Here is a 17,347-nt window from a genome sequence, read left to right as displayed (position 1 = left end):
CCTAAAGACTCCACAGAGGCTGGTGGTTGTACTTAATGACAGCAACGTCCCTAATTACTTTAAAAAAACAAAAGAATAAAAGATCCTTGACAGTTTAAAATGGCATCTCTGGTCCTTTAAAAAGTGTCTCAAACGCTTCTTTTTAAACAGACCATAAAATAAAAAGAAAGGTCTGACAGATATTTTGTATGAAAATAAACTACATGCATCTTGAAGAATATTTTTCATTTTATACTTTTCTTGCTGGAACCAAAGCAATTTTACCTTATGAGCAGTAATTTAAAGTCTGGCCTTGTACTTCCTGGAATTAGCATGTGGCCTTGAACGTGAATGTATCCGTAAATGTTTCAGGGTCTTTTTCTTCCAATTCTCTCAGCGACCTCAAGTTCAACCTCCATTGTTGCTCATCAATTGTTCAGAAGGAACGGCTGTTGCTATTTATGAACCCAATATTAAAATTCAGGCCTGCTTTCTTCGCAGCAGTGAGTACTGAATGGTGAATCCATGAAGGACTTACTGGCTGCCTCCCATCGAACCAGTAAAAATTCATTTTATACCAGAATTCTGCTTAGGGATAATAGAGGGTGTAGAAAAACCAAAAAATCGGGTTGCAACTTGCGGCGGTCGATTTTTACTTTAAGCCCTCGTCAGTAATTTGTTGGACAAATTGCAAGTTTTTCCCCCCCTTGAGTTTTTTCGTTAATCGGAAAAAGCTAAATCTTTTTCCGATCAGCAAATGCGCTGTGCCAAAATAACCAGTTTATTTGGTGTTTATTTTTGTACAATTGCCCGACTATACAGATCAGAATACAAATAAATAAATGTTACAGACATTTTAATATAACCAAAATATTCAGTATGTTGTGTTACTTAGAAATATAATTGTTGCTATTTTCTTCTCAATAAAGATCATGCTCTAAATAATCTGCATTTAACGATTATTGTATTGATCAACTATTCCATCAAGTATTCTGACGATTAATCAATTAATCATTTTAAAAACCTGGCACATTCTGTAGATTTTTCATTTAAATACTTACGCCTATTTATACCGTATTATAAATACATTAAAGATGGAAGTAAACAATTAATAAAATATTTTTAGCAAATGGTTCATTTGTTGAGTCTCTACTCCTGTCAATAATTAGTCGATTACCAAATTAGCTGACGATTATTTCAAAAATCGATTCATCACGATTATTGCAATTAGTCATTTGTGCCCTACCATTATATGAGGTAAAAGCTATTTGAGATTTTTTATGACATGCTTAGACCTATCTGTGGTTTATTCAGGCTGCAAGGGAGCGAGAGAGAGCAGGACGTTTCAGTAGGTAACAGTGAGGCTGAGAGCTTTCAATGTCATGCAAATCTAAAGGGTTTAGGTGAAGATTCAAAGACCTTTGGGAAAGACTGTCTCAAATAATAAGTCAGTCTTTTTAAAGGACTGCATCAGTCCATTTCACATTTAAACTAGTTGGGTCAAGAATAATAAAAACCTTCACCATAAGCATCAAATAAACAACAAATAATTTTTCAACAAGTCACTTATGTTTTTAGATTTCTCCTTTATAATGTCATTTCTACACTGCATCCTTATTAATTCAAGGAACCGATCACAATTTCCCAGGAAATGACATGTCTTTTATGTTGTTGCTTTTTTTGTTGTTACTGAATTAAAAAAGTAAACAAGGAAGCAAAGACTCCAAAATTATTTGAAGCATTTTTGGCAGCCATGCACACACACACACACACACACACACACACACTTACCCAGGCAGTTTGGTCTGCATATCCAGCAGAATGCTCTTCCAGCCCTGAGGCTGCAGCTGCCAGATCCGAGCCGTACCATCCCTACTGCCACTCACAAACCTACAACACATAAATATATATGAAGCACTGAGAGGGAAGACTAGTTCAGCTTTGTATTACAAATCATTTTCCTTTATGCACAGAAATCGAATAAAACCTGAAATCTATTTTCTGATATTTGTATGTCTTTCTCTCTGCTTAGATTAGGGCGACTCAGAGGGATGCGAATAACAGCTGAGAGTTTTTGTTTGTGTGAACCCCATGCGGGAACACTGAGCGCACACGGCGTGAAAGAGTAACTGAGTTTGCTTGTGTGTGACACAGAGTGAGTAACAAGGCGCATCAGGCATTATCTAAAGGTGGCGTATTCTGCTGACACAATCAAGCCGCAGCACCCAGAGCTTCCTTTAAAAACAGCCCTTCAACAGCGCTGCATATCAAAACCTGATATTTTTACCGTGTAGCTCTGAGGCAACAACTTACCTGTCACTGCAGTGGGAGAACTGGATGCTGTCAACTTTATCCTATGTAAAAATAATAATAAAAGAACTGTCAGAATTCACATTGGTTTTTTGGCTCTTTTTTTTTTTTAAACCACATCATAATCAATCACCGCTGCATTTAAAAATTCATATTTCTCAACAACAGAATGAAGCATTCACACTCACTGTGTGGGACTCCAGCTCAGAGATCTTCTCTGGTTGACCCGATCCAAAGTAGTACACCCTAATGATGTGATCGGTGCTTCCTGTTGCGAGGAACATCCCGCCTGGACACCAAGGGAAAGGATTAGAGGAGGATCCCTACTTGTGATTTCTGAGTCATTTGGAAGAAGGTTTGTTTTTGTCAGTTTCCATTCTTTATTATTTATTTTACATAGGTTGTTTTACGCCCAGGTACACCAACTGAATAAATTAAAGTTGTGTTGTTTTTACATGTTTTACCAAGCTACTGGTGTGTTAGCTGTACTGGTGCAGAGTCATCAAATAAACCAGTAATTTGGTACATTAATATCTGTGTTTTAAAAAACAAGAAAGAACATTTTTTTAGTCAATTCAGCGCTCTTTTTCTTTATTAGCCAACACTAAACGTCAGATATTTGTATCGGTATCGGAGGTGAAAGTACGAGATTCACACTTCAGTGCTGAAAATCATTTTAGTCATCATTCATATGTAGCACGTATTACAGCTTCCTTTCAGAAACTGTTGTTTGAGAAGCTAAATTGGTTCAATTGCATTTTAATTATTTATCAGAGTGAAGGAACAGAGTACAAATGTGCAAAAAATTACAATTGTAGCATGAAACCTGAAGAGGATTAAATATGGCGGTTTGACTGGCGATAAAGTACGATGATTCCATATTTCTATGTGCAGGTTCAGTTTTTAAAATAGGAACACTTGCGATGGATGATGACTAGATTAAGTGAAAGTTTTAATTTCACACCGCAGCACACAGCTGCTGTAAAGTCAGTCTCTTTATTTAATCACGTCACCGTGGACGGCTTGTTGCTTTCGTAATCAAAGCAAGCAGAGTTTACCTGCGCTGAAGGAGGAGCAGATCATCTGGACGCCAGGTCTGGAGCGCTCCGTAAATTTACTGGGTCTCTGGCTGCACAGGCATCAAGAGAATGACTTAGGATTTGCAAAGTAACATCACACAAATGCTTCATTCAGAGGGCGCGAATGGCACTTCGGCAAGAAGGACGTGCACACTTCTGATTGTTTTCCCCTCACCCAAATTTGAGCGTGCGAGCATCCCACTGCCAGAAACAGATGGTTCCGTCAGCTCCGGTGGAGGACAGGTAGCGCTTCGAGCCGCTACAGAGAGGCGAAAACTGCAAAGAAAACCAATGAGCATATACAACACTCAAGTGACCAAAAAGCTAAAAAATATACCTCTTAAACTTTTTAAAATTTTTTTGTAATAACCACAAAACTCAGGTGCATTTATAGGGAATTTATATGGTAAACTCATACAAATTAGTGCACAAACATAATACAAATTACAACAATCTGCTAAAAATACTGATTAATGGACTCTGAGTAAAGTTGCAAAAAAAGCAGACAAATCCTTCCGCTCCCCCCGAAAATGTTAAAATGTGTAATTTTCCTTCAACTTCATATCTATGCACTGCATTGTGTTGGTCTATCCCATCAGATCCCACTGAAATACACCAAAGTTAGGTTTTACCACGAGTTCAAGAAGTGTGAATACTTTTGTACACCTGCTGGCCAGGTCTGGAGCGCTGTGCAGAATTTAGTGGTAAAGTTACATGTTTGAGCTATTACAATAGCGGGATTAAAATAAACTGGTGCTCATATGGAAAAAAGACGAGTTCCGGCCACAAACAAGAGCCAAAATATAGCCAGTTATTAAAAAAGCCATGAGAGTACAAGCCGTACAATGCAAAAACACAAAATCTTACCAAGTATTTATGACCTAGTTTCTAGTGAAAAGTCTTGGTATCCTTGAACTAAGATGAGCAAGAAATAGTGTTTTGAATCAATAAAAAAAGTACTTTTTTTAAGAAAATACTTTTTTGGCAGATTATTTCATTTGTAACTTGGAAAAAATGTCTTGTTTTGTGGGGGGGGGCAAAACAAGGCAAACCCAGACTCCCTCCTACCTGTAGGGAGGTGATGGAGGCCGCGTGCCCCTCCAGGACGGCCAAAGGTGCGCAGGTTTGTAAGCACCACACTCTGATGGTCTTGTCGCAGGACCCGGCAGCGATCATGGTGTTCTCGTAGCTCACGGCCATGTCGGAGATCTCAGCAGCGTGACCGCGCAGGGTTGCCAGCAGACGGCCGTCGTCGGTTCCCCAGATCTTCACCAGGCAGTCGTCTGAGCCCTGGGAAAGAAAACAGAAAAAGAACGCAACGGAATGACTGTCACATGTGAAAACAACACCGTAGAATGGCTTAAAAACAATTAAACATAGGAATATTGGATTAGAAGTTGATGGGACCCCAGTAAAGGCTCAGGAAGTTCCAGTGGCAAACTCCACCATGACTGACTCTGTCACTGTCCAGCTGGGTAACTGCCTTCTGGAGGAAGGTTTTATAGTCAGACAAGACAATTACTAAGCTTTTTGGCCAAAATAACAAGAATCAGGTCTGGAGGAGTGACAGGTCAGATTCGCTACCAGTTGTACTGGTGCATTCCACAAATCTGGAGGAGGACGAACTCCACGTTGTTCCTCTTCACTGCAGATAAACAGTAAATTGATCTGTGTGGTCCAAAAGGGCAATGAGCCCAAACATGCATTCAGAAAAGAGGTTCTAGAACCTCAGCGCTGTACAAGACATCTGCAGGTTTCACCAAGGCAAATTTAAGACTTTATCAGACCAGTATGAATGGAATTTAACATCTATATTGCAAAAGAAATGTACAAACTTCATTCAGCCAACTTGCAAGTAATTTGCACTCATTCAATCATAGAAGCAAAAAACTCTATAAGTAAATCAACATTTACTTATTTAGAAAATACTTCACATCTATACACTAAAAAACAGAACTTAAAAAAAGCAGAATGTGGCTGAAATGATATTTATGTCTGATTTGTGTCTTTTATCGCATTCGGTTGCAACTGAAGGTAAAAAAAAACGTTGACAATAAACACCGTTCTGATTTTTATCTGAATCTTAAGTAGCAACAGAAATCACAGAACATTTGAGCTCCACATCAAATAAGGTTGTAAGAAACTTAATAAACAGCACGAGTGCAGCAGCTAGAAGGTACCTGTCCGATTAAAAATCGTTTCATTAACATTCTTTAGTCTGAGCAGAACATCAAGAGCACAACTCAGGCATGAAACCCGCCTTCAGAGGTTGGGTGAGGGGAGAAACTCAGCTGAGCATTCCTGTCTGTGATCCAGCCTGTCGGGGGTTAAAGTGTTTTGCAATTCAACGTGCTGCCAGATCCATCTGTGCCTTGATTAAGCTCTCGGCTTCATTTAGAAACGCAACAGGTTACCGCCATTACGATGCAAAAACACACATCAAATGTCTCCAATTAAAAACAAGAAGGTAGGACTTCGGAGGGTGATTTTCACTTCACACATGAGTTGGTGGGTAATGTTGTGTTTTTAATTTTTATCTGAAGAACATTCGACTAGAAGAGCCCAGATATTGAATCTAGTTTAAGAAAAGGTGATAGATGTTTAATCTGAGGGAGAATTGTATCTGTGAAGGACATTTTTTGTATTTTTCCAAACATTTTCCGACTATGCAGAAACTCCAATTTACCGGAATAAAAGCGTCAAAGTTTGGAAAGAGAAATATAACAGCGGAACAAAGAAAACTACAATTACAGAAACTTCTCATCCAAACCAAGACGTCTCCAGATTTGTCATCTCCAATGACCCTGATAATGAGCTCCAACCGATTTCTGAGCTATATTACACAAATCAATATGGATGCCTGAGAATCTATGGCTTAAGCAAAACCGCTTGTTCACAGAATAATCAGTGTGCTAAGGCCCCACACACACACACAACAATCTAATAATTAATTAATAAAAGGTTGCAGCTGAAAGAGCAAAGAGATCCAAAAATAAGCAAATAAATAAATAAAAGTGATGAGAGGAGACAGCAGGAGAGAGAGAGAGAAATAAAAAAGAGAGAATGAGAAAGTGACAGAGAACAAAAATGAATTTTAACTCTGGCACTTAGCCAGTCCCTCAGAGGAAATATTTTCTCCAGTTAAGAAGAGGAATATTAGGAAGGGGAGTGCTGAGGGGAAGGGAACAAAGAGGGGACAGGCCAGGATGAAGATGGGTTGGAGAAAACGAGGGACGGATAACAGACAGAGAGAGACAGTCTGAGCTCCCTCCCTCCCTCGTTCGTTTGTTCGCAGCAGCCAGCCATTTTTAGAGATTTAAGGAGCAGACGCTGGAAATGGTGTACTGCAGCAAGCAGTGTTTAAATCAACAACATCAAACTCGCATCGTCCAATTGTCGGACCAGTGTTGACTCGGCACGAGACGTGGCTGTTAAATCACAATTTGTTTCTTCCGTATCCCGTAGCTGCGAGTGACGGAGTACAACTTCTGTGACATAAGAGAAATGACCCGAACAGCAAGAAAAACAGATGCTTAAGGGTCAAATTAGGTAAGCACAAAGCCACCGACTCGTTCAAAAGTCAACAGGCTCCTTTAAACACCAGAACAAACAGCTGTGTCCCACCTATAGCGGCAACTAACAATTATCTTACTTATCAATTAATCTATGGATTGTTCTGACTTGACAATCAATCGGGTTAAGAAACTGGCACATTTTCAGTTTTTTTTGTTTAAGAAGAATTTGAACCTAAAACTACTTGAGGAGTTTTGGGAAGAACATTTTACCACACAAAGGATTATTTTATTTTTTTTATCTTAAACACAAAATGTATCTATAATTTGTATACAGGTTTGGCTAAATTACTGCTCTGAGTGTGTTCATCTTTCTGGAAATGGCCATTTTTTAAAACTGTTTGCTCCAATCAACGATTCATCGTTTACTAAATTGGTTGACAATTATTTCAATAATCAATTCATCACGATTAATCTGATTAATCCGTTCAGCTTTAGTCCCTACTAAGCTCAACTAAAGATGTAAACATATATCAGCACCGCCAAATGCAAAAGAAAAAAAAAAAGAAAAGGCCTTCTTACTGTGAAGATGCGGCGGCCCGTCCGGTCGAAGGTTACGCAGTACACCGACGACAGGTGCCCCAGAATCCTCTTGTGCATCTTCATGTGTTGGTAGACGGCTGTGGGCACCAGCTGACGGAGGCGGTAGGAGCCGTTCAGTCGACGGCTGTAGCTTGTCTCCACTTGGTGGGCAGAGAAAAATCAAGAGAATCAGTACGCAGCTCAAAGAGAAAAGAGCTGAGGAGTGACCTCGAGAGGGACCGGTCAGGTTTGACCTGGCCGATAACAAACTCTGGGTTTCTTTGAGGCCTGAGTGGCAAATGAATCCAAAATAAAGCGGAGCCTTTCCAAGACGACACCCTTTCACGGTCAGCTGATTTTTATTGTAGTGAAACAAGTGGGTCAAAACTTAAAGAATATAAAAAAATACAATTGTTTTCAGTACATTCAGGGAAAAATTGCCCAATTCTGATATGTGACAGTTTGATTGGTGCAGCTTGGTGTCAAGGTATGTCAGGGTTTCAAAACGTTTGGGTTTCAAAACCACAAAGTAAGGTTTCCTAAAGTTGACTGGTGATAAGCGACACAAGAGGGCTGAAGGAAGCAGCTCGACTTTTCTTCATTTTATAAAGAATACAAACTCAACTGCAGAGCTCTGACTGATGATTATTTTAGTCATTGATTATCCTGACAATTAATCAGGAAAAAAACTAGCACATGCTACAGATTTTTCTAAAACCACTTAAGCCTTTTCACACAGTATTAGAAATACATTAAAGACGCAAATAAACCAAGAATACAATTCCTTTTGAAAATAAGAAAATAAGCATCTCGGTAGATAGAATGCAATAGCATAACTTTCCTTTAAATAAACTGAACCAGGTGTAGCTAAATTATGCCACTGGAGGAGTTTTGGGTAAAACATATTTACAAACAAATGTGTTCTTATCTTAAATGCAAAATGTATGCATATTTTGTACAGTTTTGGCTGAATTACTTGTCCATTTTTTAGCAAATGGCCTTTTTTTGAGCCTGTGTACTCCAATTAATGGATAACTAAATTAGCTGACAAATATATCAATAGCTTAGTGATACTTATGTGCTTAGCCTACATTGTAGCTTCGATTAGGCTGTCCTTATGAAAAACAACAAACAAATTAAAACTACAATACTCAATTGTACTTCTGCAGCAGTAAAAATAATAGTTCCTTTTTCTGTTTTAAATTTAAAAAATGGATCAAATGCTGGTGTAAATACAGCGACGTAGTGTAGTTTTACTTAAGGTTATCACACTGTGACAAACCCCTCCAGACCGGTGCATGTTCAAGATAAAAAACATAATAATAATTCATACCAATATTGGGTGGACTCCCATAAATAATAGGTGGCTCCGGGGGTCTTCCACAGTGTAGTGCTGCCAACGCTGAACCTTTCCACACAACATGTTTGCAGCCTGGAAGAACAGAGGAAGCAGAACCAGTCATGTTTTAAAGATCATTGTGCGGCACACCGTTAGTTTGGTCTGGATGTATTTAAGCCCCTCTATCTTTAACACTTTCAGATTTCGTTCCCAAAGGTTTCCATGACAGTCTGCACATGTATAATGTATATCCACTGGCTTGTGTCGATGTTAAAAGCAGCTCATGCATTGTTCATCCACTTACTGTTGCTGGTGCGCAGGAGGTTCTGCCTGCCGGCCCCCAGCAGGCTGGTGAGTCCCGGCACGCTGGCGGGGACCTCCCTCTCCAGCAGCGGACATACTCTGGAGCAAACCTGCAGCAGGTGGTCTGGAGCGACGTGTCTGTACAGCTTCACCTGAACACAAGCGTTCAATCAGCAACCACTGTGAGCAGGACAGCAGAGAAAAAATACAGAGCTCTCTCACCCTGCTAAAGCATCGTTGGGTGTCTGCTAACGATGCAGAAATAGATAGAGTTCCTCTCATTAGAACAAGCTTTAAAATACAACTATTCAGTAAGTACAACTCGATTCGAGTTGTTTTAACTTCATGCAGTCTATGTTATGTGAAAAATTGATGTGAATGGTTTACCCAAGGGAAAAAAAAAACTCAAGTTTGAGATTTTATTTTTTTTTAATAGAGAGCAGCGCCATACAGAAGAACGTGTGTGTGCAGGCAGGTACGATTATTTTCTCATCCAACTTTCCCATAACTCTCACATCGCGCAGTTAATTTTAAACATACTGAGCAATTGCTGAGATGTAATTATGTCGTTTATATTCTGGCAAACTCGCTTTAGTAGCATTTTATAGAAAAAATACTGTTCTGTAAATCCAGGTTAAAATGTCAGTGAGTGAAAACCTCATTACAGCTGGTTTGTACTGGATGACATTCAGCTTTAAGTTCATTGTGCCATTTCACGCTTCAGGCTTAAATGATGAAGTTGTCGATTTATTTTGCTTAACTCTTTATTCAGCACTTCTGTCCTTGTTTTTGTATTTCAATGTATGATGCTTGCATATATTTCTGCTACATTTAGACATCCAGCCATTGGTTGTTATAGTGATGCTTTCTGTCTCCTTCAGCCAAGGAGGGGCTTACATGTTGTTTTCATCTCATCTGTAACAACTCTCCATCAGGCGAAGTCAAGCAGACCAGTGCAAGATTACCCAATGCGGTCACCTCAACGAGAAATAATATAATGTTACCAGACAACAACGATCACTTTTATTAAGACAGTACACTAGATTCATATTTTTTTTTATTTAGTCTTCCATATACATTTGTACAAACCACATATGCAGGCTGGAATCAAACCTGCAACAAGTCAACTACTCTACCCACTGAGCCACAGCTGCAGGTCTGTGAAGTAGCCAACCTGTTAGTACAAGGTTGTTATATAAGTGTTGCTCATGCAGAAGATAAACATGACGTATTTTGGAAAACGGGCATAACTCTATTTATTGGGTGTTCATTTTATGCTGTTTCTTAACCTTATAGATTAAAAAACAAACAGATAAATGTTATAGATATATCTTAATCCATCCATTTTCTAACACCCTTGTCCCTAGTGGGGTTAGAAGGGGTGCTGGTGTCTATCTCCAGCTAACGTTCTTGGGTGAGAGGACAGATCTAAATATAATCTTGTATTACTTTCTAGCACAAAAAAGTAAGTGTTGCTCTTTTCTCGTAAATCAAAGGTAATTGGATCATGTTGTAAGTTTTTGTGTTCAAACTCAGGTATTTTAACTCAAGATTTGGATACCGGGAGAAATCTCACGCGACCCCGTGTGTGAGCAGGTTATTCATAGTATGCCTGCACATGTCAAAAACGCTGAAACAATATTTTGGGCAGTCGTGAGTCTGAGCTTGAACCAAAAAAGACAAAACTGGACGCGAAACTGGCACATTTGGAGTTTGTACTGATAACTGGAAATGTACACCCAACAATGACTTATGATGAGCAACATCCAGCAACATCCGATTAAAAAGCAAAGGGTTCCCTTTTGCAAAATGCCTCAGCATCTCTAAGGCATTTCCCAGAAACAAACAGAACGAGGCTGAAAAAGACAACTAACCGCTGATCATATTCCTAATAAATTACGTTTCCTCTAAAATGCTCAATAACAAAAGCACACAGCCTAAAATGTCACATAGCTAATGCTCAGCAGCAGAGAGTAAGGGGGTTGGTTTCTGGGGGGGCGGAGTGGCACACAACATAACCATGAGGTGGGAAACAGAAAGAAAGCCTGTTATAAACACAGTGTGTCAATGATTCCACTGACACCTGGGGGACTCTCTCACACGGCCTACTTCTGAAGAAATGCACATGCCTAGATGACTCAAAGAGCATGCAACACACGGAGGGATTAAAGGGAGGAAAAATAAAAGCCTGGTGTTCATTTAAGGAGACAAGATTCTGTGATAAAATATCCAAACGCAATGAATTTACTCTGCATGTCTCAGCTGGTTAAATAAGCCCACTGTTACACATTTACTCCTAGAAACTCGTTTGCTTAATTTCTTTATCTAATCCGCAACCGTAACTTATTCCTCATGGCACACACACACACACACACACCCACACACACACACACGCAGATACCCTTTAATTGCTTTCAACATCCTTGATGGCGCTGAGACGTGATCGGTGTTGCCAAGCACATATCAGACCCCATCTCAGGCTGATCTAATAACGGCACATAAAAAAATAAAACAACCACACACACACACGTCCTCATATACATAAGTGAAAGATGTGCAAAAACAACTGGCTCCATTTTCCTTCAGAACACACCCCCGGCCATGACTGCACCAACACTGAACACATGGTCCCTCACACCCACTGCAAGTTCCTCTATTTTTTTATTTATTTTGTATTATTATTCATATCTTACACCTCCTTGGGTAACAATGAAAATATGAAACTGGCAATAAATATGTACATGTACACCTTCTAATTCCAGTTTAAATGAATCGGTCTAAAAATCAGCCGAACATTAACGACTATATTTTGAAACAAATCAATAATTTAATTGATCAGCTGCTAATAAAGTAACAAAACGTTTCAGTCTTGTTCAAAAACGCTATGAATCCGATGGAAATAATAAAAAATCCAATTACCCCCCCACCCCCTTTCAATTAATTAGCCATAATTAATATTGTTAATTACAACAATATCAATGCGTGTGCTCTTCATCGCTGCCCAACCCCCCCATCCCCACTCGTCTCTCCTTTCTTTGACAGAAAAGCAGAACATCGAGATCTGAAACGCCCCATGATCCTCTTTCCGGTTGTTTTTTTTTTTTTTTGGTCGAATAATTAAAACCGCGTCCGCACGATTTTTGTTTTTAAATACTCTCCACACAACAGTGGATGTTACACACAATGGACCGGTGAGGCAGGCTGAGGAAGAGGAGGAAGAGGAGGAGGAGGAGGAGGAGGAGGAGGAACGGAGAGACGAGCAGGAAGAGCGAGAAGAAGAAACGCAGCCAGGCAGAAGAAGCGCGCCGTCAATTATTATTATTATTATTTTTTTTCTTTAAACCCTCCAAGATTCGGTTCGGTCGCGAATCGCAGCGATTCGCCTTCCGGTCGCCACGCGCGCGCGTTTCTCGTCAACAGGAAAGACACCGCGTGTTTAAAACGTGTCACATTAAATTATAATAAATAAATAAATAATGAATATTAAAATGAAAGACAATTAAAAACGCCAACAAACAACAACAACAAAAACGAGTCGACCACTATCACTTCACGCGGGGCGAGCCGAGACGTAAATATGCACGCGATAACAAACGGTCTCCACGCCCCCCTGGCCCCCTCCCGCGTGCGTAAATAAGCGCTCGGAACCGTTTGTTTACATGACAATTAGCAGCTCTAATACAACCTATCAAGTTACCTCTCGTCTTTAGCTCCAACTTGCATCCAAGTTCCCCCTAAAAACCCCAGAACGCTTCCACGCCGAGCAGGAAGCTCCGACAGAGCAGCTTTACTGAAATCTGCTGTTTATATCTCCCCTCTCTACTTAAAAAAAAAAAAGTAATCTTTTATAACTCTTGCCCCATGCAACACAAATGCTGGTTCTTTGCAGGACAAGAGCGCCTCCATCTCTCCCAGAGCTCGTGGCGCAGGGAGTCCCTCCTCCTGATCCTGGCGCTCCCACACCACACAGCCCTCGTGACGTATCAGCATTTCGCACACTATATTCCCAAACAACTGTTTAAAACGCTTTTTGGGTCCTGCGTGACGCTCGAACCCGCGCGCCCGGAGGGCTCGGCACTCGACCCGGTCCGTGCAGCAGAACGACCCCCCGGCCGGGAGCCAGCTCGCCCCGGGAGCGCTTTGGGGGTTCTTTTCTTTGCCACCTGATTTAAAAAATTGCGGGAAATTCAATTTTTATCTTGCTCTCTAAAAACTTTTTTCCTCGGTTATAGAGCAGCCTTACCAAATTTCTGTAGGTCCCGGGGTGCTCCTGCCCCGTCCAGTCCAGCCTTCTGGGTAGCAGCTGAAACAGAGGAATAGCGTGGAGGGTGACCAGCCAGCTCATAAATGCGTGGCGTGATGTTTTAAAACGCTAAATGATCATTCAGAGAGAAAAGGCAACATCACACAGTGCAGTGCGGAGAGAAGCATCTCTCTCGTAGTGTTGACTGCTTACCTCCTTCTCCTCCACCTCCCTTATCAGGGTCTGAAAATGGGATAAAAACGCAAAATTACACCTCGTGACAATTGTGGACATGTTCTAAATTAACCTGAAATGCAAAAACACCAACCTCGGCGGCTTTCTGGCACGGTCCAGCCTCTAGAAACCGGGCTATTAGGAAGTACAGTTCTGGTACGGTTGGAGGGGGAGAAGAGGACGGGAGCTGCGTTAGAAGAGGGCACCGAAGAACATTTTGTGGGCTATTAAAACCGCCGTGACACACTCTTCGCTCTCACTTTACTCACCAGAAGTCAACTGCGCGATGTGTGTACTGTCTGAAGCCATTTTGGGTGTTGTTTGCCAGGGCAGCGCCAGAGCTTGTGTGCTGGGTCTAGGTGGCTGCCCTGTAGCTGTCACTGTTTATCCACCAGGAAGAGGCTGCCTCCATTCAGCCTCGCTCGAACATAGTCCCGCCTGCGTTAATATTCATCCGCCGTGCGTCAGCTAGTGCGCGCCGTACGACTCGCTCCGCAGGATAACGTCCTTCAGATGTTGGCGACGAGTGGCTAAAATGTCATTATGTGAACAGCCGCTTCCGCTGTATTTTATTTCCCGTTGGTTTGCATTGTTTTGTTTATTTGTATTCATCACCCCCTGGGCCCCCCCCATCCCCCTCAACGAAAATGGCGGAACCACACAAGCAAGTGCGTCTCACTCGGTCTCTGTAGAGCTAGAAATGGCAGCCTGCTACAGCAGAGGACACACTGCTGTAGCTTAGCCGTTACGACGAAATTAGTTTGTACTAACCACATTTTACGACAACAACAAAAAAAAAAGTATTACATAGTTGTAATTTCACAGAGGACGCAGGGAGCGTTACGTAATTTCTGCGACATTGTTTCCACATAATTTGTTGAATATCACGGCTCCCGTCTCCGGGAAGGATTTACAACCGTTGAATCTTAACCGTACAATGTTTTAGCTCCGTAAACGTGTGAATATGCGCGTATTTTTTTGTTTTTTTTTTTTTTGTTGTTGTTTTTTTTACTCCGCTCGTCGTTGCCGTCGTGTATAACACGTCGTTGTAACACACCCACCCTGTGGCCGTTTGGTGGGGAAGTCGTCCATTTCTCTTCCAAATATTGCCAGGCAGTAAAATGGGGGGAAGGGATGGGAAAAGGGGAATGCAGCTTAATGAATGAAGCCCCGTGAGTTACAGCAATTTAATAACAATGGAGACTGATGCAGGGCCCGACCATGGAGGAAGATTCACAAGAAAAACACACACGCTGCAGGACGACTTGCTGATAAGAAAAAGAAACAGCAGTCAATTTAAGCTACTTTTTTTTTGCATCATTTGCCCCAAAGTTTTATTAAGGACTAATGCTAAAACAAGCGACTTCTTTTTTCTTTTTTTTTTTCAGTGTCCATGCTATTGTTTTCTGTGTGACCATGCAAACTTTGGGGAATGTAAGCCAAAAAAAAAAGATTAGCACACAACATGGAAGCTGAAGCTTGTCTCACAGAAGTCAAAGGTCAGCCTGGAGTTTCGGGTTGGTTTTAGTCGTATCACACGTCTGGAAGTGCTGTTTTGAAAGAACAAAAAAAGAAAGGCCTGGCTTTGATCGGACCTTGGGCCACTCTCTCACACACACACACACAGACACAGGTACGCTCTGAAACCATTCCACTATTCCACTTTCGTTTTCCACTTTATTTATCTTCGTTTTATCTCCTCCTCAATCCCCGTAAGTCGGAGGAAACCATCCCCACAGCAGCATGCTGCCACTGCCGTGTGTTAAGAGTCGCAGAAGTGCGAGTGTCTGTTTCTTTTCCGGCCTTGTCTGTCCAGAGTGTTTGCTTCCTCCTGTTTTGCTGCGTCCCTCACACGTCTCGTGGCAAACGACCAGGGCATTTTATCACGATTTTCGTTTTGTCGTTCTTTCATAAAGGCCACATTAGTGGAGTGGATGACTAATTCTTCTCAGGCGACCTTCGTACGGACACAGAGACGGCTAGCGGCAAGGTAAATCTTCCTTAAATGTGTCTCATTACGAACAACACTTGAACTTAACAACTGCCACAAAATGTATAATATTTTGATTTTAATAACTGTTGTTATATTCATGTGTTTACTTAGAGCAAACACCAGCCAGGAGTTAATGTTCTCCCAACCTGAAAAACACAACAAAAACAAGTAATCTTTATGGGGTTTTTTAAGACAATAAAGTAAGCAAACCAGAAAAAATTTGTTGCTCTTTTTGCCAGGTTGTTGCAACCATTTAAACAGAATTTTTTTTCATATAGTAGAAAAGTTTATAACAAAAAACAGCAATTTTCATTCAACAGACTAGATTATCCGCAATAAATAGCTTTTTAGTGTTCAACGTTCAACCGCTTTTATGATTAGATGATAGCTCCTGACATAACAATGTTACATTTACTAAACCAAGGCTTTATTCAAACATAATTTGGAAAACAAGAAAACCCTTGCAGGTTCGTTTTGTTCTGTTTTTACACCTACACGTTTTAGCTCATTCAGCTGATTTTCAAAACAAAGATTACCTCGATAAATGCAAAATGCAGATTTGGAATAATCTGCTTGTTTACAGAGAGGTAAAGCAATCCAAACCAACAGCTGAAAATATAACTAACTCTATTTTTAGACCACATTTTCGTACTTTTTTTTTTAAATATCACCCAAACCCGATGAGTGTAACACTTAAAGAATCAAGAAATCACAAACAAAAAAACAACAGAAAAAACACCCCGTTTGACATCATAAAGTGGGTTAAAATGCGGCAAAAACAAAAACATTGCATTACGATTGAAAGTAAACCAAGAACAGAACAAATTGTTGTAATCCCAAAATTTCTGATGTCAGTTTCCTCCAGCACAGATTAACCCAAAATGAAACCCGGCAAATTTAGAGATATTTTCTTTCAACCAAAATATTTGCTCGAGACGGGGATCGCTCAAAACAAAATAAAAGAAAACAAACAGTGTCCGTTAAATAATAATAATAATAAAGAAAATCCGTCTTTCACTCTCTTTCCAACGTGACTGAAAAGTCTCTGCATTTTTTCACCTGTATTTTTGTAATTGAACATTGGTGAGGAGCTCCAAGTCTCTCTAAGGTTGGAATCCCTACTTTCCATCACCCTAATCTTTGTCTTCACAGATTCCCTGTCTAGGTAGAGTTCTGTCATGACTTCAAATCAGACGAAACATGTTGTTGAAAGCATTGTATACATACATTTTCCAGTGTTAGGATTTAAAATGAATCGTCGTAGCATTTGATCAATGTTGAAAATGTAGGGAAAGGTGGGGGGGTCTGCCATTAATTCACATACATTTGTTCAACAGAGAAAAAAAAAACTCTAAGAAATAATTCTATTTAACAAAGTCACTTTTACTTGAAGCCTTAGGAATCCCTTTCGCATACATGCTGAAGCATTTTTAATCATTTCTAATTAGTAACCTTTAAGTGAACTGAAAATGTGTTAATATCTCTATTAGCAAGATAGTTTTATAAAACTCTCATTCAAACTAAGTTATATTAGAAATAAAGCATAAAATTATGTTTTTGCAATAAATTATGAGCTTAGATTTTTTTTTTACAACAATAGCAAATGTGCTCGCAATTTTGACCATATTATGTCTTCCTTTGTTTTTGTTTTTTTTGTGTCTTATTTGGAGGGGGCTACAAATGACGTGCATTTGAAAATAAAAAATGATTGCTTCTTTTAGCTCGATTCAGGAAAATTACTCCATTCTCTCATCTAGAACAGAATCGAACGCA

At 40.2% G+C, this 17,347-nt stretch overlaps 1 protein-coding gene across 2 annotated transcripts in view; it reads right to left on the bottom strand.

The window, feature by feature from the left end:
- phip (pleckstrin homology domain interacting protein) overlaps positions 1–14,198 on the bottom strand; it is a 38,287-nt gene extending 24,089 nt beyond the window's left edge. For both annotated transcript variants that reach the window (XM_055044152.1, XM_055044153.1), the window contains exons 1-13: positions 13,851–14,198; positions 13,676–13,734; positions 13,561–13,590; positions 13,348–13,407; positions 9,106–9,256; positions 8,796–8,894; positions 7,463–7,623; positions 4,437–4,658; positions 3,544–3,644; positions 3,348–3,418; positions 2,478–2,578; positions 2,293–2,333; positions 1,771–1,869 (exon numbers count right to left, since the gene is read on the bottom strand). In XM_055044152.1, the coding sequence (XP_054900127.1) occupies positions 1,771–1,869; positions 2,293–2,333; positions 2,478–2,578; positions 3,348–3,418; positions 3,544–3,644; positions 4,437–4,658; positions 7,463–7,623; positions 8,796–8,894; positions 9,106–9,256; positions 13,348–13,407; positions 13,561–13,590; positions 13,676–13,734; positions 13,851–13,890 (1,235 nt within the window). In that variant the 5' untranslated portion in view covers positions 13,891–14,198. The remainder of the gene's footprint in view (positions 1–1,770; positions 1,870–2,292; positions 2,334–2,477; positions 2,579–3,347; positions 3,419–3,543; positions 3,645–4,436; positions 4,659–7,462; positions 7,624–8,795; positions 8,895–9,105; positions 9,257–13,347; positions 13,408–13,560; positions 13,591–13,675; positions 13,735–13,850) is intronic.
- Positions 14,199–17,347: the final 3,149 nt, after the last annotated feature.

Source organism: Poeciliopsis prolifica, unplaced genomic scaffold (assembly GCF_027474105.1).
Source record: "Poeciliopsis prolifica strain line A6 unplaced genomic scaffold, Auburn_PproV2 SCAFFOLD020, whole genome shotgun sequence".
NCBI lineage: Eukaryota > Metazoa > Chordata > Actinopteri > Cyprinodontiformes > Poeciliidae > Poeciliopsis > Poeciliopsis prolifica.
The sequence above is the reverse complement of the archived record's forward strand: the minus strand, read 5'-3'. Positions and strand labels throughout refer to the sequence as shown.